This window comes from Hyaena hyaena, unplaced genomic scaffold (genome assembly GCF_003009895.1).
Source record: "Hyaena hyaena isolate Hyena2069 unplaced genomic scaffold, ASM300989v1 scaffold_235, whole genome shotgun sequence".
NCBI classification, from domain to species: domain Eukaryota; kingdom Metazoa; phylum Chordata; class Mammalia; order Carnivora; family Hyaenidae; genus Hyaena; species Hyaena hyaena.
The window spans coordinates 420,521-441,224 of record NW_024080867.1 but is presented as its reverse complement, the minus strand read 5'-3'; the positions used below and the strand labels follow the sequence as shown (position 1 = coordinate 441,224).

Genomic DNA, 20,704 nt, shown 5'->3' with positions numbered 1-20,704 from the left:
GGTTCGGGGGGGGATAGGCAGCCAGCGGGTTCGGGGGGGGGATAGGCAGCCAGTGGGTGCAGGGTGGGGTGGTAGGCAGCCAGCGGGTGCATGGGGGGGGGTAGGCAGCCAGCGGGTGCAGGGGGGGGTGGGGAGCCAGCGGGTTCGGGGGGGGGTGGGCAGCCAGTGGGTGCAGGGGGGGTGGGCAGCCACCGGGTGCAGGGGGGCGCTCTGAGCTGCGCTCCTCCCAGGAGAAGGGGGCCCGGGTACCTCAAACTTCTGGAGGAGGCTGCAGTTGTCAGCGTCAGCCACCGGCACGTTGTAATACTCGCCCTCCTCCTGGTTCAGCAACTTGTACCTGACGTGCAGACGGGGACCAGAGCGGGGCCGGAGTGGGGGCAGCGCGGGGCGCCCGTGGGAGAGGCAGAGGTCGGGAGGCGGAGGCGAGGAGACGCAGAGACAAAGACACAGAGATGGAGAGAGAGAGAGAGGGAGAGAGGGGCCGGGTAGGGGGCACAGGAGGGGAGGAGGAGGAGAGAGGGGCACAAGTGCAGGGAGGCCGAATGAGGGTGGCCCCGAGGAGACAGACTGCACACTCAGATGGGGAGGCCGAGGCACAGCCTCCGCCCTGCCCCGCCCCCCGCCCCCGCCCCGCCCTCACCAGCCGTCCACCGGCGCCTTGAGCAGCTCCGAGACCCCGAAGGACATGGCACCCATGAAATCGTTGCGGGAAGTCCGGTCCCAGTCCCACACCTCCACGCTGAGCCGGCGCTCCACGTCTCCCGGCTTCAGGTTGCTGCGGGAAGGGGGCGGCAGAGTGAGGGTCCGGCTCCCCGCGGCCCCTGCTCCGCCATCCCCGGTGCTGGCCGAGCCCGCGAGCCCGTCTGGGGCAAGCTGGGGTCCGTTCCCGCTCTCCGAGGTGTCCTGTCGTCTCCGGTCCTCCACGAAGGGCGTGCCCCCCAGTCCCGGGACCTTGAGGACATGTGTGCAGCTCTCGGTCTCTTCGGGCCTCCCTCCTGCCCGGCCCCTTCCCATCCGTGCCCCGGCTTTCCTCTCCACGTCTCTCCGGAGACCCTGTGCCCCCCTCCTTCTTCTGGGTCTCTGTCCTTCTCTCTTTCTATTGATTGGCTTTTCTTTCTATTCCTGCCACCCTCCCCTGCTCACACCCACTCCCCATTCTGTCTGTTGGGTTTGTGCCTTCTTCTGAGCATCTCCCCCCGCCCCCCCCATCTCTATCTCACTCTAAAGTAGTGGGCTTTCCTGGAGATTAAATGCACAGATCTCGGTCTCTCCGCTTCTCCCTCGGTCACTGGGTTCACTCTCCCACTGCTTTTTTTTTTTTTTCTTCTGCCCCCTTTTGGCATCCCTGTATCCTAACACCTCCCACGCTCTGCTCTCTGGGGTCTTGTGGGCCACTAGGACCCTCAGACCACTCTGTCAGTCATCACAGCGTTCCCTGCACCCGAAGCTCACAACACAAAGGTCTCGTTCCACACAGGGTTTAGCGTGGCCTTCACCGTCCGGGTCTTCTGTTTTGTTAAGTTGCGAGGGTCTGGAATGAGCTTCAGCTTCACATAGGGGTCAGACAGACCATTGGGGTCCATTGGGATGAGGTTACGGGCCTCGCCAACTGAGAGGGGAAGTGAAGGGGCGTAGGCTGGGTTAGAGACCCGGGAAGAGGCCCCCTCAGTCTCCCCCAGTCAGCAATCCAAACCCCAAGCTCTCAGCCTTTCTCCTGATCCAGGTGTCTTTGGTGTCTTACCTTTGCAGTACCCAGAAGACAAGGCATAAAGCCCTTTCCTCAGCCAGGGACCCAGAAGTCGGACCCAAAGTCCCCTCCTCCCGTAGGACCCCGGAGTGCGGACCCTGGCCACATCACCCATAGTAATCCCGAGCCTTCCTCGGAACCAGGTTTTCTCTCATCCCCCGTTGCAAGGACCTTGATCTAGAAGGGCCAGTAAGAGGCCCTAAAAGGGGCGCCTGGGTGGCTCAGCTGGTTAAGCGTCCAACGTCAGCTCAGGTCGTGATCTCACGGTTGGTGGGTTCGAGCCTCACATTGGGCTCTGTGCTGACAGGTCAGAGCAGAGCCTGGAACCTGCTTGGGATTCTGTGCCTCCCTGTCTCTCTGCCCCTCCCCCACTCATGCTCATGCTCTCTCCTTCTCAAAAATAAATAAATATTAAAAAAAAACTTTTAAAGGGGCGCCTGGGTGGCCCAGTTGGTTGGGCATCCAACTTTGGCTCAGGTCATGATCTCACAGTTCGTGAGTTCGAGCTTCGTGTAGGGCTCTGTGCTAACAGCTCGGGGCCTGGAGCCTGCTTCAGATTCTGTCTCTCTCTCTCTCTCAAAAATAAACATGTAAAAAATAAAAAAATAAAATAAAAAAGAAAGAGAAAGGAAGGCCCTGAGTCAAGGCTGGAGTCAAGGCCACAGGTTGGAAGGGGTGTGGCTGGGCGGTGCCCAGCCTTTGAGGCGGGGTCAGGAGTGTGGGCGTGGCCCCGGGGGGAGGGACCTTCCAGGATCCGCGAGGTGGGCCGCGCAGGGGCACACTGCCCTTCCGGCTGGGGTAAAAGGGGCGGGGCCTCACCTGTGACGTGGATCTCGTCTGCAGTGGGGGCTCGGATCTCCAGCTGCAGGCGCCCACGGCGCTCCGTGTGGTCCACCCCGCACAGAGAGGGCACGCTGCGCACACAGCGGCGGTGCACGTTCATTTCGCAGCCTGGGGGGAGGGGTGAGTGTGGGGGGGTGGAGGGACAAAACGGGAGGTGGCACTTCGGGCCGCCCCCAACTCCAGGCTCCGTCCCCCAGCCTTACCCGAACCCAGACACTGCGCTTTGAAAGGCACTCCCCCCCCAACCCCGAGCGCCAGGTTTGGGCCAGGAGCCGCAAGCGGGGACTACTCACAGGAGCATTTCATGCCCTGGTGCACCAGCCCGTAAAGAAGTGAGCCACAGTGGTCGCAGAAGGTGGGGCTGCTGTAGCTGTGCAGACGGAACTTGTGCTTGTTCCGGGGGTCCTGGGGGCCCAGAGGACACGTCAGAGAGGGGGAGGGGAGAGCGGAGCCCTTGGAACGCCTCCTCCTTCCGGCCCCGCTCCCCCAGTCCTGCTGCGCCTCACTCATTCACTCTACAGTATTTATTAACTGCTGTATGCCAGGCACTGTTCTTGGTGCCAGGACCAGCCGTGAACAAAGAAACCAAAACTGCTGTCCACCTGGAGTTTACTTTCTAGGGGAGGGGGTGGAGAGAGACAGAAAATAAACTGTGAATAAATGAAAGAGTATGATGGATGGTAACAGCTGCTCTGGAGGAAAAGGAAGCAGGCAAGGGGGGGCCAGGGGTGGGGGCGTTGATATTTGCATAGAGTGATCAGGGAAGGCTTTGCTAAGTTTGAGCAAAACCTGAAGGAGGTGGGGGCTCCTAACCTCCCATAGTTCCCATGCTCTGCCCCCTTCCCCAAAGCTGTTTTCCGAGGACTCATGGGCCGCAACGAACTCCAGAACCCTCACTGTCAGCCTCTGTCAATGTCCGTCCGTTCTTGATCTGCCTTTTCTGAGCCCCTTGTGAAGTGGGGAATATCACCTCTCAGTTCTAAGGACCTCTCAGTTAACGAAAGATCAAGCGTAGGGGCACCTGGCTGGCTAGGTGGGTGGAGCATGTGACCCTTGATCTCGGGTTGTCTGAACCCCACATTGGGTGTAGAGATTACTTTTTTAAAAGAATTATAAATTCGGGGGCTCCTGGGTGGCTCAGTCGGTGAAGCCTAAGTGTAAACTGCATAGCAGGACCTGGCATGTGAAATGTGCTAAGTACTGTTATAACTGCTGTGGTTATATTAGTGATTTTATTGCGGTCCCCACATAGCCCTGGGTTTAAATAAGAGCTAGGGCATCTACCAGCTGTGTGATATGGGGCAACTTAGTGCCCAGTTTTGAGCCTCAGTGAACTCCTCTGCCCAGTGGAAATAAACAGTCTGTATCTTGAAGCAATGCTAAATATCCAGAGTCCAATTAAGCATGAATTTAGGATACCAGTAAGGCATTCCTTCCCCACCCTTGGCCATGTCAGAGAGTTAAATAATTTGGCATTTGTCTTTTTCTAGGAATGCAATGCAAGGGTTATCCCATGGGATGGGGCACCTGGGTGCCTGGGTCGGCTAAGCGTCCGACTTTGTCAGGTCATGTTATCATGGCTCATGGGTTTGAGCCCTGCCTGGGGCTTTGTGCTGCCAGCTCAGAGCCTGGAGCCTGCTTCAGATTCTGTGTCTTCCTCTCTCTGCCCCTCTCCTGCTCATGCACTCTCTCTCTTAAAAATAAATAAACATTAAAAAAAAAAAAGAGTCATCCTAAGTGAAAATTCAGGGTCTTCTTGGGCTTTTATTTATTTTGCAGGTTTTTAAAAGTTTATTTATTTATTTTGAGAGAGAGAGAACGAGCCGAGCAGGGGAGGCGCAGAGGAGAAGGGGGAGAGAGAATCGCATGCAGGCTCCACACTACCAGTACAGAACTTAACATGGGGCTGGAAATCATAAACCGTGAGATCATGCTCTGAGCTGAGATCAAGAGTCAGACGCTTAACCGACTGAGCCATCCAGGTGCCCCTATTTTGCGATTTAGTGGGGACCCTATTTTGAATGACACTTGGGTGTGGTGATCTCTTTCAATGCTCGGGGCCTCTAAAGATCTTCAGCTGATCCTAACCCGAAGGGCGGTGCTGCACTAAGCGATATTCTACGTTACAGCCCCCAGCAGGCCGCCTGGCACACAGGCCCCACCGCTCCACAGAGAGAAGCCCCTACTCGTCTCAAGGTGAAATCGCTACAAAAAAGGAGACAGGACCGCAGCTCCAGTTAGACAGATTAGCGTCCAGATTTTGACTCTGCCCACTACCCAGCTCTGTGGCTTCCACCTCCCAGACACACCACCCTTTCCAGGGACTCAGCCATCCTTCCTATAAGATGGGTCCATGAGGCCTCCCTGAAAGGGGTCTAAAGGAAATCATGCTTGCCAAGCCCTTTCCACTTCTTTAGCCCTTGATCCACATTACTTACAACAAGATCAAAAGCAAGAAGGAGGAGGAGGAGGAGGAGGAGGAGGAGGAGGAGGAGGAGAAAGAAAAAGCCAGAGTGATGTAGAGGAAGACCCCGCCTCAGTTTTGGCCTCTGTCCCTTCAGGGGCAATAGTCTTAACTCTACAAGGATAATAACGGATATACTGTCTCTTGCTATATATCAGGTACCATCCCAAGTATTCGACTCATTTAGCCCTCAAAACAATCCTGTAAGGTAGGCACGATCATCGCCCCCTTTTACAGATGAGGAACTCAGGAGGTACAGAGAAGTAAATGAACTTTCGGAAGGTCAGAGAGCCAATACGTAGTAGAACTGGGATTCAAGCCCAGGTGTTCTGGCTCCTGGGATTCTGCTTGGATTGGGACAGGAACCATAGCTAGGCTTACATACGTGTTGCGCACATTCAGTCCTGCACTGTATGCAAGATACCCAGTGAGTGCATACAGTGAGCACTGAGGAAATCAGAAATAGTGTTGGTGGTGGAGGTGAGCAGGTGAGGCAGCAAATCAGTAACATATACAGGTGCTGGTAGGCAGCGGTGCTTCATATATGTTCTGTGAAATCATATCCTCTATACAAACTTCAACTTTCTTCGCCTAACCAGCTGGCAAAATGCCCCACGGACTTCAGTAGATCTCTCTCTCTCTGTCTCAGTTTTTCATTCCGTCTCGTCTCCATCTGCTAATCGTTAAACTATCTCTAACGCTGTGTCAAAAGCTAGGCTAGACTCTGAAGCCACTCGGCTTCATTGAACTATCAAAACAACCCTGGGGGGCGCCTGGGGGGCTCAGTCAGTTGTGGTCTGACTTCACTCAAGGTCATGATCTCTAGGTTTGTGGGTTTGAGCCCCAGGCTGGGCTCTGTGCTGACAGAGCCTGCTTTGGATTCTCTCTCTTCCTTTCTCTTTTTCCCTCCCCTACCTGCTCTCTCTCTCTTCCTCAAAAATAAACGAACATAAAAAACACACACACACACAAGCTTGGGGATGTCTAGATTAATGCTGTTCCACCCAATAACCACTAACCACAAGTGGCTATTTAAATTTAAATCAATTCAAATGAAATTGAATTTTAGGGGGCGCCTGGGTGGCTTAGTCGGTTAAGTGTCCGACGTTCGCTTAGGTCATGATCTCGCGGTTCGTGGGTTCGAGCCCCGCGTTGGGCTCTGTGCTGACTGCTGGCTCAGAGCCTGGAGCCTGTTTCAGTCTGTGACTCCCTCTCTCTCTGACCCTCCCCTGCTCACGCTGTCTCTCTCTCTCTCCTAGAAATAAAACATTAAAAAAAAAAAAGAAATGAAAAAAAAAAAGAAATTGAATTTTAGATTTCCATTCCTCAGTCACAGTGACCCCTCTCGAGTGATCCTCTAGCCAGCTATGTAGGGATGGTGGCTGGATGGTGGCTGTCTTATTGGACGGCATAGAGAGAGAACATTTCTATCATTGCAGAAAGTTCTATTCGTCAGCCCTAGACCTTCAGCCCCATTTTATAGAGGGGGAAATTGAGGCTTAGAGAGAAGAGCCCCAAAGCCAGACAGAAAGTGCAGGAGCACACAGGGTCCTGTAAGTCAACCCAACATCCCCCTGATGTGAAGGGGACGGAGGGAGGGTGATAGAAGTGTGTGTATCTGTGTGCATGGGGGATCTGTAATGCACATGTGTGTGCTCAGGGGGGGTATATATATATGCATACGCACGTGTGTGCATGTGTGTGTGCATGGGGGATCTGTAATGCACATGTGTATGCTCGGGGGGTATATATATGCATATGCACATGTGTGCATGTGTGTGTCCATGGGGGATCTGTAATGCACATGTGTGTGCTCAGGGGGTATACATATGCATACGCACATGTGTGCATGTGTGTGTGCATGGGGGATTTGTAATGCACATGTGTGTGAACGTGCAATGCAGGGTCTCCCTGGGCTTCCCTCTTGGCGTCTCCTAAGCCATTCTCCATATCTACATTTTCTAGCTTCTCTCTCTGGATATCTGCAACCCTGTCTCTCTGAGTCTCTTGTCTCTGTCCCTCTCGGTCCCCATGGCTCACCTTTTTCTTCCTCCTGTGTTGCTGTCTCTGTTCCAGTCGTCTGTCTGTCTCTCTGTCTGGGTCTCTCATTATCTTTTTCTGCATTTCTGAGATTCTCTCTCTGTCTTTTCTCAGTGTCTGCATCAATAGTTGTCTGTCTGTCTCTCAAAATCTCTGTTATTTAAATCTCTTGACCCCTGGATGACAGCCCACCCCCTCCAATGTTGGTCTTTGGTCCCCTCACCCCTGCCTCCTCTCTGTCCCCCACCTATGTCCCCAGCCTGTCTCAGCCCCTCTCATTTCCCCTTTCCAGGCCAAGGGCAGGGAATCTGGGCCAGACTAGCTCCCCCTATCTCTCCAGCCCCCCTCCCCTCCCAGCCTTAAAAATAGCAGGAGAAATTGGGACGGACGCCGAGGGGGTGAGGGCGGGGGCGCGGCCCAAGGAGGAAGAATCAGGTGTCCGGGCACTCACATCCGTCTGGGGGCCCTTCCCAGCGCCTGGACACTCGAAGGTCACAAATTCGTGGCATCGTCGATGAACCACAAAGCTGCAAACTGAAGGGGAAAATCATAAAGACACAGAGACAGAAAGCGAGTCTGATGGACATAAAATCAGAGAGAAGGAGACCCTAACAGAAAGAAAACCAGAGAGAGGGAGACCCCAAAACAGAGCTCAATAGAGAGCAAATCAAAGGAGAGACCCCAGCATGGAGTGGGGGAGGAAAACCAGGAAGGAGAAATTCAAGAGATGGACCCAAAGACAGACAGAAACAGAGATGCAGAGAAGCACAGGGCAGAGAGAACCCAGTGCCGACACACAGCCAAAGGGAGACACAGAGACGCAGAGACAGAGCGAGGACGACAGAGAGACAGGGACCCGGAGAGAAAATAGGATCCTATGGACAGTGACAAGAAAGCAAGAAAAGAGGCAGACGGAGGAGAGATGTCCTTCGATAGAAGGGAGAGAGCAACAACTTGGGCAGAAGTGAGTCTGGGGGCGCCTTTTACAGGCCTCCCCCTCCCTGACTCACTCTGTGCTCAACAGTGGCAGCTGGTGCTTTAGGACTCGCCCCCCTCTCCCGCCCCCCAGAACTGCCAGCCCCGCCCGGCCCCCACCCGCCCATTGGTGACCCCGCCCGGGCCTGCCCCTGCCTAGGATTGTTGGTGTTGTCATGGCGACAGCAGCTTGGGGGGGGGGCTCTGACTTCGCATCTCCAGCCCCCCCTTTCAGCTCCCCTTTTCCAAATCTCCCTGTTCCCATGGCAACAGATTCTCCAAATATCTGTCCCCACCTGGAGCCGGCCGAGGGAGGGGCCCCCAGCACCACCTCCGCGGTGGCCCCTCCGTCAGAGCTCCCTCCCCACCACAGGCTGTGTCTCTGCCACACCCCCCGCCCCGGGCTCCCCCGCGCCTCTCTGGGGACCAAAGAACACGTGTGTCAAGCCTCTTAGGCTGTGGGGCCCCAGCCTCCACCCTCCTGAGTGAGGGTCCCAGGAGTCCGGATTCCCAGCTCTTACCTTGACATTGCAGGCCCTGTTTTCCAATGCCCCTGCAAGATCAAAGATCAGAGGTCAGTGCAGAAAAGGGTACCCGGGCCTCCCACCTCTGCCGGCCATACTGCGTCTTGCTCCCTCCTGTAGCAAGACCTCGGAGTCGAGCCCCAGCCCCCAGCTGCCTCGTTTACTGGAACCCAGAAATTCTGACCCCCAGCCCTTCTGTCAGACCCAGGAACCCAGGCTCCCAGCCTTTCTTTTCTCAGAACGAGGAGCCCAGGCCCCCAGCCCCTCCTCCCTCAGACCCAGGGGTCCGGGTTCCCAGCCCCCTCCTGCCCTAGGACCGGGAGCCAGGGTTGCAGCCCTCTCCTTCCTGAGCACTCCGGGTGTGGGGTGACAGGCGTCTCTATCCCTCGTCCCCTCCGCCCTCAGGTCCCCAGCCCCTTCCCTCACCAGATGAAGTCGGTGCAGTGGCTGCAGAAGGTCGGCTGCTTGAAGAAGCGGGCAGTGAACTTGTGGCTCTTGACTTCGTGGACCACCTTCTGCCTCAGAGCCCCCTTTCTGCAAAACAGGGGCCGGGGTCCCCCCTCTGAATCGCCTCCGCCGGGGCCCAGGCCTGCCATGGCCCCAGGAACGTAGCAGGGACCAGGATCCTGCCTTGTAGGGGGACACAGGTGGAAGGGCGAGGAGCCGGAGACTCGGGAGAGCACTGAGCCCCGGGGAGGTTGCGAGCAGGGAAGGAGAGGGGCGAGGCACCTCCGGGCGCGGAGCGCAGGGCAGGGAGCCGCACCCCGGGGCGCGCCCGCTCCGCCAGGGGGAGCGGGCGGGCAGGGCGGAGAGCCGAGGGCAGGGGCGCCGAGGAGCCCGAGGCAAGGGCGGCGGCGGCGGGAGCTCCAAGCTCAAGCACCTGCTGAAATGTGGGAGCCCCGGCTGGGGGGAGGCGTTGCCATGACGACCGAGGGGCGGGGTTTCAGCTTAAAGGCGTCCCCCCTCCCCGAGACTCGGGACAAATGCCCTCCCCGCCTCCCGACACACGTGCGCACACCCGCTCCGGGGGCTGGCTGGAGGGAGGGGGCATCTGAGCAGCGCCCTCCCCGCCCCCCGCCCCCCCTCCTGTGCCGCCGGGCCCGCTCTTCCTCCCCACGAGGGCGCCTCCGCGGGTCGGCTTAGCCCCCGAGACGCCGCTCGGGTCTCGAGTGTCTGACTGTGTCACTCTGCTTCATTACACAAACTTTGCGGTCAGTGCTGGGGACCCAGCGGGGGGCGGGGAGACCCGCTGCCTCGCTCTCTCGGCCGCAGCTCGCGCCTTGGTTCCTGTGCCTGGGCCTGTCTCCCTCCGGAACCATCTCTGGCTCCTGGTCGGCCCGCTCCCTCCCGGGGCTCCTGGCTCTCTCGGTCTCTGCTTCTGTTTCTCTGTTTGCTTTGCTGTGTGTCTCCTGTGTCGCTCATCCTGTGACCCTCTCTGGGCCCGGTGCCTCTCTCGTTCTCCCTGTGTCAGTCTCCCTCGGCCTCCCTGACTCTCTCCCGCTTCCTGGCTGTGTGTCTCTGGCTCTGTGACTCTCTCTGGCTCAACTGGGAACTCAATCTGTGACGCCGCGTCTCCCTGCCTCTCCCCGCGTCCCTGTCTCTGGAAGTACTTGGCCTCGTCTCTGCCACCCTCTATGACCCCCTCCTTGGCTGTCAGTCTCTCTCTCTGTCGTGGGGGGTCTCCGTCTCTCTCCTTCTCCCCGCACCCCGACGGCCGCCCCCACCTTTATCCGCTTCTCGCCCTCTCTGGCCATGAACCTCTCTCCTCGTCTCCGGGGGTCTCCCCCTCCCTCCGCGTGTCTCTGCTCCGTCTCTGTCCCCCTCCGGCTCTGGAGAGCCCGGTGCATCGCTGTCGGCCTCCGCGGTTCCCCCCCCGCCCCTCTGCCCGCGTCTTTGCGTCTCCCAGGTCGCGCTCCGGCCCCCACTCGCCACCTCCGAGTCCCGCGCGCGTCCGGGTCCCCACTCCCGGAGACCCGCTCTGTTGCCGAGGGCAACCAGGGCCCTCCCCGGGCTGCCGAGTGCAATGCATCCTGGGACTTGTAGTCTGAGCCTGAGGACCGCCTGTGGCGGCGACGCAGCCGAGAACTTCCTTTCCCGGCGCGCCCCGCGATAGGGGGCGGGGCATCACGGCGGAGACCCGGGAAGCCCACCACGTCTTCTCTGGGAATTTTGGAGGTCCGGGTCGGGCTTCCCGATGCCGAGGAGGAGGTGAGGGAATCCGACTCTCCTCCTAGCCCTCCAGATATGGGGCGTTCTGGGCTGCTAGCCGCCTCCAGGCGTGCGCCCTGCCCAAGGACAAGTGTAGGGGTGGGAGTGGCCCCGAAAGCTGACCTGGGACTCCCACCTTGATCGGCTTGGCTGCTTTCCTCCATCACCAGCACACCACCCCCGAGGTGGAGAGCTGCTCTTTCTGGTCCCTTCCAGAATGAGTTCAAGCATGGGGTGCGGTGGGGAGGGGGCGAGACGCCCTTGCAGGAGGCAGGCATCGGTGTAGGTCGGAATTCTGGGGTGCTCACTGCACAGACCAAAAGGAGGCTTCTCCTCGCCTCTGTTCCAGTTAGCCCCTTTCCGCCCTCCGGTGGGGGGGTCCCCTCCCACGCCTCCCTTGAGATTGCTCTCCCCAGTTGCTTTTGTGGGGGGGGGGGGTCCAAGTGTAGAAAATAGGTTGAACGATCGTGGGATTTTTGCGGGCTTCTGTTTAGGGATTTGTGATTCTCCTGGGCTGGAGAATCGGACAACAGGAACTTCCGTGGGACAGTGTCATTGTAGGAGTAATCCGCAGGGACCAGTTCCAGTTGTGTCAGGGAGCCTAGAACTAAGGGAAAGAGGGAGCTGAGGATAGGGATGCAGGCAGGGTCAGATCCTGAAGGCCCAGGCTGAGCTTTGGGATGTGGATTGTAGGATGTGGAAGGAATTGAGCAGGGAGGGCAGTATCAGGCCTGGATGTTAGAAGCATCCCTCTGGGGCCAAGGTGGGCTAGAGGTGGGCTAGTCCAGGAGGAGGCTGGGGAGAAACAAAACGATACCTGAGCTAGGTCAGGAGCCTGGAGAAGGGGAGACTTGAGGAAGGATAGACAGACAGCGTCTGGTGAGCAACTGACAGAAATCAGAGAAAAGCCAGTGCCCGGGTTCTCAGCTCCGAGTCTCCCTGAGATGGGAAACGTGGAGAGTTGATTTTGGAAGAAACAGTGCACCCCGATGCAGACACTATTTCTGAGGCGCTCATGGGACTCCGAGGAAGGATAGATCTGGTCTGTTTCACTCCTAACTCGTTCTGGCTTGAGAGTAAATTGGGAGATCCAAAAGCTAAAATTGTCCCTTCTGGGGCGCCTGGGTGGCTCAGTCGGTTAAACGTCCAACTTCAGCCCAGGTCGTGATCTCACGGCATGTGGGTTCGAACCCTCGTCCGGCTCTGTGCTGACAGCTCGGAGCCTGGAGCTGCTTCACATTCTGTGAGTGTGTGTGTCTCTCTCTGCTCCTCCCTTGCCTCCCACCCCTACCCTCTCACTCTCTCACAAAAATGAATAAACCTTAAAGTTGTCCCCTTCTCCCACCAGTCCTAAGTATCTGGGCCTTGCCTTCTCTCCTGGAGCCCTCCAGTAATAAAGCAAGCACAGTTTTCTTCTTTTATCTTTATATTGATGTAAAAAAAAAAAAAAAGAACATTATGGATGTGGGAGTAGGGCAACGGACGAGTCTTCCCTCTGTGGCTGACAGCAGGGACCGACAGGGACCAGAAGCTCCAGGGAATTAAAAAAAAATAAAATATATATTTATACATTTATATATATGATATGCGTGTGAGTCCCAGAGAAGCAAGGAAGCAGCTACAGGAAACAACTAGCACACAGAAACACACGTGTGTGTGTGTGTGTTGTGTGTGTATACCACACACTCTGAGCAATGCAATCCCTCTGACTAAGGCAGCAACAGCCCGCCCACCCCCCAAAAAAAGAAACTGAAAAGCAACTTCCCCTTTCAGAATAGGGCCACTTAGTCTAAGTTTTGCCCTCGGAACCAGGAAGAGGAAAAGAAAAAAAACCAAACCAACCCGGGCTAGCATTGCCATTAAGGCAGGCAGTGGCCTTTTTTTTTTTTTTTTTCCTCCCAGCAAAAGTGGGAAGGGCTATTTTTAACACTGAGGCTGGAGGGCCACATCCCTGCCCCTCACAAATACTTTGGACGGTTTCTCCATAAGGCAGAGAGCAGTCGGTATGGAAAACATCCACCCTTTACTTCCTCTAAGGTGGCCTTTAGGCAGTGGGTTCTCAGTAAGCCTGGCAAAAACCCTGGAGCCAGTCTCAGGTGAGGCTCGGTGTCGAGCAGGACCCAGGGACCCAGGGTCTGTCTGTGCTTTAAGCCTCATGCCCAGTGGAAAATCACTGGCCTCCAGAGACTTCTTTTTAACTTAACGGGGACCTGTATGGTATACCTCTCTCCACTGGGAGAAAGAGAGCCAAATCCCTAGCCACCCACCCCACCTCCCACAAACACACACATACACACCAACAAGGTACAGCCAGGGCGGGCAGGCATGCTTTGGCAACGAGGCCCCTCAGGAGGGCCCGGGATACAGCTGCAGAAGGAGGTGTGGGTCGGGTGGAGCTCAGCACCTTTGGAGGTGGGGGCAGAGAAGAAAGAAGTCTTGGAGCTCCCAGGGAAATCAGAAGCGAGGAAACGGGAAGCGGTGGCCAGGATACAGGCGGATGAGAAAACAAACGAGAGGACCTGAAAAGAGCCGAGAGGCAGAACAGGTTAGAAAAGAAGAGCATGAAGACAGGAGGAGGCAAATGGGCAGAACAGGGTATGGGCAACCAAACAAAACAGGAAGGAAAGGAGAGGGGAGACCAGAGCGAAAGACACAGAAAAGAGCAAGAGGAACTGGGAAGGAAAGGAGAAAGGTGGAAGAGAGGGGGCCCGGAAGAGGAAATGGGAACCTGGACACAAGGCGCGAGTCAAGAGCCCTTGGCCGGAGCCTCACACCCGAACGAAAACCAGGCGGGCTGAGTACACGAGGTCAGCCAGGTACGCCAGCAGGTTGATGGCCGTCAGGATGGCCACGGCCAGCCGGCGGTCCCAGGAGCACACGTAGGAGGCGTGCCTGCTGGCGCAGTTCACATCCTTCGACCGCCGCGGCTCGCCGCCGTACTTCTCATCGAACTGGTAGAGCGGCCAGATGACCAGAGCGGTGGCGTACAGAAGGACAGACAGCAGGGCCAGCCCAGACAGGAAGCTGGGGAAGGAGATGGGCAGCACGTTGGTGCAGTCGCCCAGGTTGAGCAGGACGGCCACGGCCGCCAGGATGAAGCAGATGGAGTACACGGCCACGCACCACTCCAGCGCCGCGTGGCGCTGGTACAGGTACGGGTTGCTGATGAAGGCGAAGATGACGCAGGCCACGAAGGTCTCCAGCACCTTGAGCAGGCCGGGCACGGTGGCCATGTAGCCGGTGATCTCCCCGGGCCGGGCCCGGGTCCAGGCCACTTCGGTGGCATAAGCCACGCAGGCGATGCAGGAGAAGGCGGTGGCGGCGATGGCGTGGTCCCGGGAGCGGCCGTGCGACAAGAACTGGACGAAGGTGGTGGGGTAGATGATGGAGGCCGAGAGGCAGAAGAGGGCGGCGTAGCAGGCGAAGGTGATGGGGAAGTTTCTCCAGGACAGGGGGAAGCGGGACTGGAGCCCGCCTAACTCGACTATGAGGATGATGAGGGTCACGGAGAAGCAGAAGCACCAGGTGAACATGGACCAGTTACCCATGGCCCCCGTCCAAGCACCCACGCTGGCCACCAGTGAGAAGGCCACGCAGGTGGACAGCAGCTGCAGCAGGCGGAGGAGGCCCAGGGGCTGGGTCAGCGCCCGAGGGGACCCCACGATGGTTGGGGAGCCCAGGCCTGAGGAGGACGACGTGGTGGTGGTGATGGTCGTGCGGGTCACCGTCACCGGCATGGCTGGGAAGGGGGGAAAGGAAGAGTCCTAAGAAGGTTCCAGATGTGGGAATCCAGGCCCCCAACCCCCCCCCTCCGGGGACAAAGGACTCGAGCTGGGGGAGGGGGTGGACGTGGCAGGCCTATGGGGATGAGTGGGTCACCCAGGTGCCAGGCCCCTCCTCGGTCCTGACGGGGGGGTCTCCCACGTCCTGTGTCAGAACCCAGGAGTCTAGGGCACTGTCTGCTTCCTCCCTCTCTCTGCAACCACCCCAGACCCTCACAACTGCCGTCCTTCCCCTGGGGACTCGGCCTCCCCTGGGGACTCGGCGCGTGTCAGACCACAAGAGGCCCCTGCTTCACTGGGCTCCGCTCCCCCTGCTCCGGCGCCCGCCTTCCTTTTATAACCCAGCAGGCATTTCCAGCCTCCGGGACATTCAAGAGTCCAGCCTCCATGTGTGAGAACGCTCTCTGGGACTCACAGGCGACCACAGGTGACCAGAGCCTCCACCCTCTGGAACTGGATCTGAGCTCTCCCGCAGACAGCACACCCTCTCGCGTCAGGGCAAGAGTCTGGGCCCTCAGTCTGAATCCCTCTGGGCATTCGGGTGTGGAGTACTTCACCCAGCGACAATAAGCTTCCGCCTGCCTCTCCCCCTCCCCCACACGGAGTCCAGCCTCCAAATTCCCCAACTGGAGAAGCTCTACTCTTAGTGCCCCGCCCCTTCCTTGGAAACCTCCAGGCCTCTCACGTCCTGTTAACTGAGCTTCAGACCTCGGGACTCTGGGCCCTCAGCCTGGGCCCAGACACCTGAGCACACCGGACACCTGTGGTCTGGGAAACCCACTTCTTTCTTCCGCTGTCCTACAAACCCTCAGGAGCAGAGAGGGTCCAGCCTCCCGGGGCCGAGGTGTCCAAATCCTGCCTCAGGCCATCTAATCCCTAATCCCTAAACCATCTAATCTCTCACTTCCACTCTAGAAAGATCGGAAAGCCTCTCTCAGCCACAGGGAAAGAAAATTTCCTCCTTCCAGGGTCAGGCAGTAGCACAGGCTTTATTTAACCTACGGCCCCTACGAGAGGCCCTGAGGACACAGGAGCCCAGCTTCCGGACACATTCTCCTCGGGTCCACAGGTGCCTGGGTCTCCTTCCTTGGAAGCCAAGCTCCCAGGTCCTTCTCTCGGACCCAGGAGTCCAGGCCCCCAGCCCCTCCTCGCTCAGATACGGGGGTCCAGGCCCCCCCACTCACCGGCTGTTTTGGCGGAGGACGCCGACGCAGAAGGATCCGGCTCCGGAGGTGGATTAGGTCAGACACCTGGAAAAGGCCGGTCAGAGCAAAGTGGGGGGTCAGCGCTCCGCTCAGCCCGGCCCCGCCCTCCCGGGACCCAGGCGCCCGGCCTCCGCAGCCCCGGCGCCCTCCCAGCCAGGGTGGGGACTCGGCCTCCGGCCCGGAGAGGTCCCGGAGGTGACCCCGGGTGAGTCCCGCCCCCGCACCGTCGCCAAGTCCCCAAACAGCAGAAGCGAGAGTGGAAGGAACTCGGCGAAAGTGCACGCCCCGCGCGCAGGCCGGCGTGGGCGTCCGGCGGGAGGGCCCTGGGCGGGGGCTGCGGGGGCGGGCGGCCGGGCCGGGCGCCGCGTCTCCGGGCCTTATAAGGGCTTCGAGTCAGCCCGGCCCGCTGGAATGTGGCGGGGACCAGGGGGCGGTGCTGGGACCCCGCCCCCGCCTCCGAGATCGCCCCACCACTTGTGGATTCCGGGGAAGGTGGGGGGCGGGGTGTCCAGGCTCCAGGTCCAAGCAGGGGAGCCCTGAAGCCTGAATTTCTGGGGCCTTCAAAATGTGAGTCCTGGGTCCCTAGAGCATGAGCTGGGAGCCTGGACCCCAAGAGGAGGACCCTACCCCGAACCTCCGGGTTCGCCTGCGGGAACCTCGGCCGCCCCAGCGCCCCCAGCCTCGAAGCTGGAAACTGCGGGGTTGGAATCCAGTCCGGAGATTAGCGGCCACACCTCCCACCAGCCCTCGGAAGTCAGGTCTCCCGGCGGGGGCCGGGCCTCCGGGGCCACCTGGGAGGTGCTAGGCGGGAGACGGCCGCCCCTAGCTCCCCGCCACGCCCTTGGGGAGCCCGTTAGGAGGAAGTCGCGGCCGGCCTGCACTCCCGCGCCCTAGAAAGCGGGTTCTGCCGGGTCCCGAGCAGGGGAAGAGGAAAAGGGCGAGCCACAACCCCAGAAGTGCCTAAGGAGGGAGGTGGGTGATGCAGGGACCACCCGGAGGGGAGGGGGGACCCTCTCCACCCTCCGTGCCTCCAGCCGCCGCCTGAGGTCAGAACTCAGGAATGCGCCGCCGAAGACGCGTAGAGGGAGAGGAAACACCCCTTCAGCTTCTCGGCTCCGCTTAGGACTCCCGCGGCCACGCCCCATCCCTTCTGCACCTCCACGCCAAGCACCACACCCCACCACTCAGCATCGGGTCCCCGAACCCCAGCCTCCGCTCTCAGCAACCCAAGGACCCTGGCCTCAGGCTTGGCTTCTCCCAGCCTAGGTCACCAGCTCCCCAGCTTCGTCCTCGCCTTTGGGAGCACGATGCTGGACCTCAGCCCACCGCCTGTTTGGCCCAAAGTTCGAATTCTGTCTCCAGAAGGGAGGGGTGGGAAGTAGGGAAGACCACTCTCTTTCTCAAACCCAAACTCCCAACTCCAAGCTCCTCCTCTCATGAGAACCTCCTCTTAGTAGATTTCAGCCTCCTTCAACCAGGACACTTAGGAGTCCCCATCCCTCCCCCCTCAGACCCAGGGGTCCAGGCCCCCGGCCCCTCCTCCCTCAGACCCAGGGGTCCAGGCCCCGAGCCCCCTCCCCTTTCAGATGCATGACCTGTAAGAGTGCAGGTCTGAAGCCCTCTCCTCTCCAGAACCCGAGTCCTGATCCATGCCCCAGTCTTTCTAGACATTCAGACATTCGGAACCCCAGCCCTTTCCTCCCTCTGCACCCAGGAACCCTGACCGCAGCGTCCGCGCCGCGCCGGGGGTCCCCGCAGCCTCACCTCTCGGGCTGTGGCGGCTGCTGCTGAGACAGAAGCGACAGCTGCAGACTGGAAGGGTTTGCTTACTGGGTGGGGTTGGCGGGCGGGGCCGGGGCCGGGGGCGGGGCTGGGGACCCGGCGCGAGCGCGGGGCCTGGGCTGAGAAAGGGACTCCCTGAGCCAGGGGTATCCCAGGCCCACCCCGGAGGCGGAGCCAGGAGGAGACCACGCCCCTCCGGGGATAAATGGACCTAGGCCCTGGGGCCCCGCCAGTGGGGAGTGGGGGGGTGGAGGAGTGCAGGGCTGAGGTCACTGTTGCCGTGGTGACAAAACAGGAAGACACAACAGCTGGCGGTGTGGGGGCTCCTGGGGGCTGCCCTCCCCGACTCGGCCCTAGCGCGGTCTCCAGGGGAGGCCCGGGAAGGCCGTTGCCATGGCAACCCGTGTGTTTAGCGTGTGTTTAGGACGGAGCCCCCAGCCCGGGTTCCCACCCCAGTATCACCTCACTCAGTTCTCCCTCTCTCTTCCGGCCCCCTCTCCTCCTTGTCTGCTGCAGCCGGGCTCTTCTAGGCCGGATGCAGTCCTGGACATCTGGGTCGCGGAGGGTTGGGGCCCGTGGCCTGTCAGTTTAATGGGGTCCGTGGGCCAGGGTCTCTGAACGAGCCGATCCCTAGGCTTTAAGAGCTGGGCTGAGGTCCCCGACTCCTGGGTCCCCAAATCCTCATTTACACTGGGACTCCTGGGTCCCGGCTCACAGTCGATGGGGGCGGGGGAAGGGATGTTGACAGCGAAATGTCTGGATCTAGGGCGGGGGGAGTCGGAGCAAGGACTCCCGGGTTCCAAATGACGCCTAGGCTGGGGGTCCAGGTTCCTGACGCAAAAAGCAATCAAAGCTCACGCTGCTGGGTTTTCATCTTCTCAGATGCGGTTGCAAGCCGAGCCTCTTGGGTCTGGAGCAGAGGGATATTTTTGGAGATATTTCTGGCCTGCATTCCTGGCTCTCCGAGAGAGGGAGGGGCTCGGAAGCTCGAGGAGGGCCGAGCCGGGGGTGAGGGGATGGGGGGGTAGGGGGTTATGCTGCTGGGGGCGTCCGATTTCTGATCCTGCAAGAAGGGAGGGGTCCAAGGAGCTGGTGTGCCCGCGGCCCGGGGTCCTTAGGCCGTCTCTGGGGCGCCCTAAGTCACAGGGTCTAGAAGCACGCAGGAGCGGAAGGTCGGGGTGCCCCCGGGGTGGGGCGGGGCGGCGCCCGGACGCCTGGGACCCTCCCAGCTGCCCCGCTCACTCACCGCGCTGCAGCCGTCCCGGCGCGGCCTCGCTCGCGGCGGCCTCTGGGCGGGGCCTGGGCAGCGGCTGCGGACGGCCCGTGACTCCGAGCTAACCGGGCTCTGCTGCCGCCGGTGCCTTCCAAGGAGGGTTGAGACCCGTCCGCGCCAGTCGCGACTGGGTGGGGTGGTCGGGAGGGGTCCGGGAGCCCTGTCTGGCGGGCTGCGTGCCCTACGGAGGTGGGAGGGGCTGGGGGGGCCCTGGACGCCTTGAGCGCGGCAGAAGAGGGGGCTTGTGGGATGGGGTGGGAGGGGTGTGGAGCCTGCATGCCCGCTTCTGTGCCCATGCAGAGGGCATAAGCACAGACTCTCTGTCCTGTGCCCTGCGTAGGGGAAGGGGTCTCCGTGAGCCTGGCATCAGGCCCTGCCTGAGGAGTCAGCGCATGGTGCGAGCTGGAGGTTCTCCAGGGCGGTCCCCAGGCTCCACTCACACACCTTCATGGCCCCTGGTGAAGGGGCATCCGTGTCCTGCTCCCTGCCCCAATCAGTCACTGTCTTTGCCTGACCCCATAGTGGCCCTCCTGAGATACCCCAGATAGTTCAGGAGTGGCCTCCACTCACACAATTTACTATGTTGTGCTCTCTGGTGGAAGGGTTTTCCTTGAGGCCCTAAAGCCCCCCAACAGCAGAGTTCAGCCAACAGGAAGAGGAAGCACACGTTTAAAAAATGAGTCACTGGGTGTGACTTTGAGAAGTGATACCTTAGGGCTCCTGGCATCATGGACGTGCCCTTGGTTCAGAGTGTTTACCCATCCTGTAGGGCAGCACCCCACACACGGAGGATGTTGTCTCCAACCTGGCACCGAATTCCAGCCTCCAACAGGCTGCACCTCTGTTCTGGGAAGCTAGCTGCTTTGGGGTGACGGGGTGCTTGGACCCCCCTACCGACTTCCTAGTAAATGGAGCTCCTTGATCAGAAGCAATATTGTGTGACAGTGAACATGAGGGTGAATAGGGCCATTCAGCGGGTGCATAGATGCGGCTGTTGGCAGGGATGGGTAAGGCAAGTAAAGCAAACAACAGCCCAGATTTAATTATTCCAGGGAGGAAGGAGTCATCGCCCCATTCACGACCGAAGGAGCCCAGTGTAATTCTCAGGCTACCAGGCATTTGGTCTTCCTAGGAAACGTACAACATTGGAGGGGACAGGGAGGCTTTGCCAGTGCCGCAGCTGACTGGGCTTTGCTGGGGTGAATCTGAGCCTAGCCCTCCATGGCCACTTTGTTCTTGACCCCACTGAGCCAGCACTAGGGATGCTGAGCCACGTGAGGTCATCTGAGCTGCCAGATGGCCTAATAGCATTTTGGAGAATGGCTCACCTGGGTACAGATTATGTGCAATTTTTGAGTCCTGATGCATGTGACACCAAATATATAGGGTTTTCTTTTAATATTTTTATTTATTTCTAGCAGAGAGAGAGAGAGAGAGCGTGAGCAGGGGAGGGTATCAGAGAAAGAGGGAGACACAGACTCTGAAACAGGCTTCAGGCTTTGAGCTGGCAGTCAGCACAGAGCCCGACGCGGGGCTCGAACCCACGAACTGCGAGATCATGACCTAAGCGAAAGCCGGACGCTCAACCGACTAAGCTACCCAGGCGCCCCTATAGGTTTTTTTTTTACACTGACAACCAATCTCTACCCCTTCAGACACCAAGTGTCCGATTTTTTTTTTTTTTAAGATTTTATCTTTAAGTAATCTCTACACCCAGCATGGGGCTCGAACTCACAAGTTGTACACTCTACTGACGGAGCCAGCCAGGTGCGGGACCAATGAATTAATTCCATTTGATTCTGGGTACCTTGTGACCTGGAGTTAGTGCAGACCCCACAGGTTACCGGCTCAGTCCCACAAG

General features: G+C 59.1%; 2 protein-coding genes across 5 annotated transcripts in view; both read right to left on the bottom strand.

Moving 5' to 3' along the window:
• The window catches only part of PRKCG (protein kinase C gamma), an 18,358-nt gene extending 9,169 nt beyond the window's left edge, over positions 1 to 9,189 (bottom strand). The window contains exons 1-8 of the mRNA XM_039244253.1: positions 9,020 to 9,189; positions 8,591 to 8,622; positions 7,546 to 7,628; positions 2,884 to 2,995; positions 2,567 to 2,698; positions 1,453 to 1,609; positions 641 to 775; positions 250 to 337 (exon numbers count right to left, since the gene is read on the bottom strand). Of these exons, the coding sequence (XP_039100184.1) occupies positions 250 to 337; positions 641 to 775; positions 1,453 to 1,609; positions 2,567 to 2,698; positions 2,884 to 2,995; positions 7,546 to 7,628; positions 8,591 to 8,622; positions 9,020 to 9,189 (909 nt within the window). The remainder of the gene's footprint in view (positions 1 to 249; positions 338 to 640; positions 776 to 1,452; positions 1,610 to 2,566; positions 2,699 to 2,883; positions 2,996 to 7,545; positions 7,629 to 8,590; positions 8,623 to 9,019) is intronic.
• A 3,153-nt stretch (positions 9,190 to 12,342) lies between these two features.
• Positions 12,343 to 18,963, bottom strand: MYADM (myeloid associated differentiation marker). 4 transcript variants are annotated; one of them, XM_039244233.1, is made up of 3 exons: positions 18,817 to 18,963; positions 15,768 to 15,833; positions 12,343 to 14,540 (listed from the first exon to the last, which is right to left on the bottom strand). In XM_039244233.1, the coding sequence occupies exon 3, from the start codon at positions 14,536 to 14,538 to the stop codon at positions 13,570 to 13,572; it is 969 nt and encodes a 322-aa protein (XP_039100164.1). In that variant the 5' UTR covers positions 14,539 to 14,540; positions 15,768 to 15,833; positions 18,817 to 18,963; the 3' UTR covers positions 12,343 to 13,569. The 4 variants fall into 4 exon arrangements, with proteins under 4 accessions (XP_039100164.1, XP_039100163.1, XP_039100166.1 ...); XM_039244232.1 differs by lacking the exon at positions 18,817 to 18,963 and adding an exon at positions 17,553 to 17,645; XM_039244235.1 differs by lacking the exon at positions 18,817 to 18,963 and adding an exon at positions 16,416 to 16,481.
• Between the last annotated feature and the right edge of the window lie 1,741 nt (positions 18,964 to 20,704).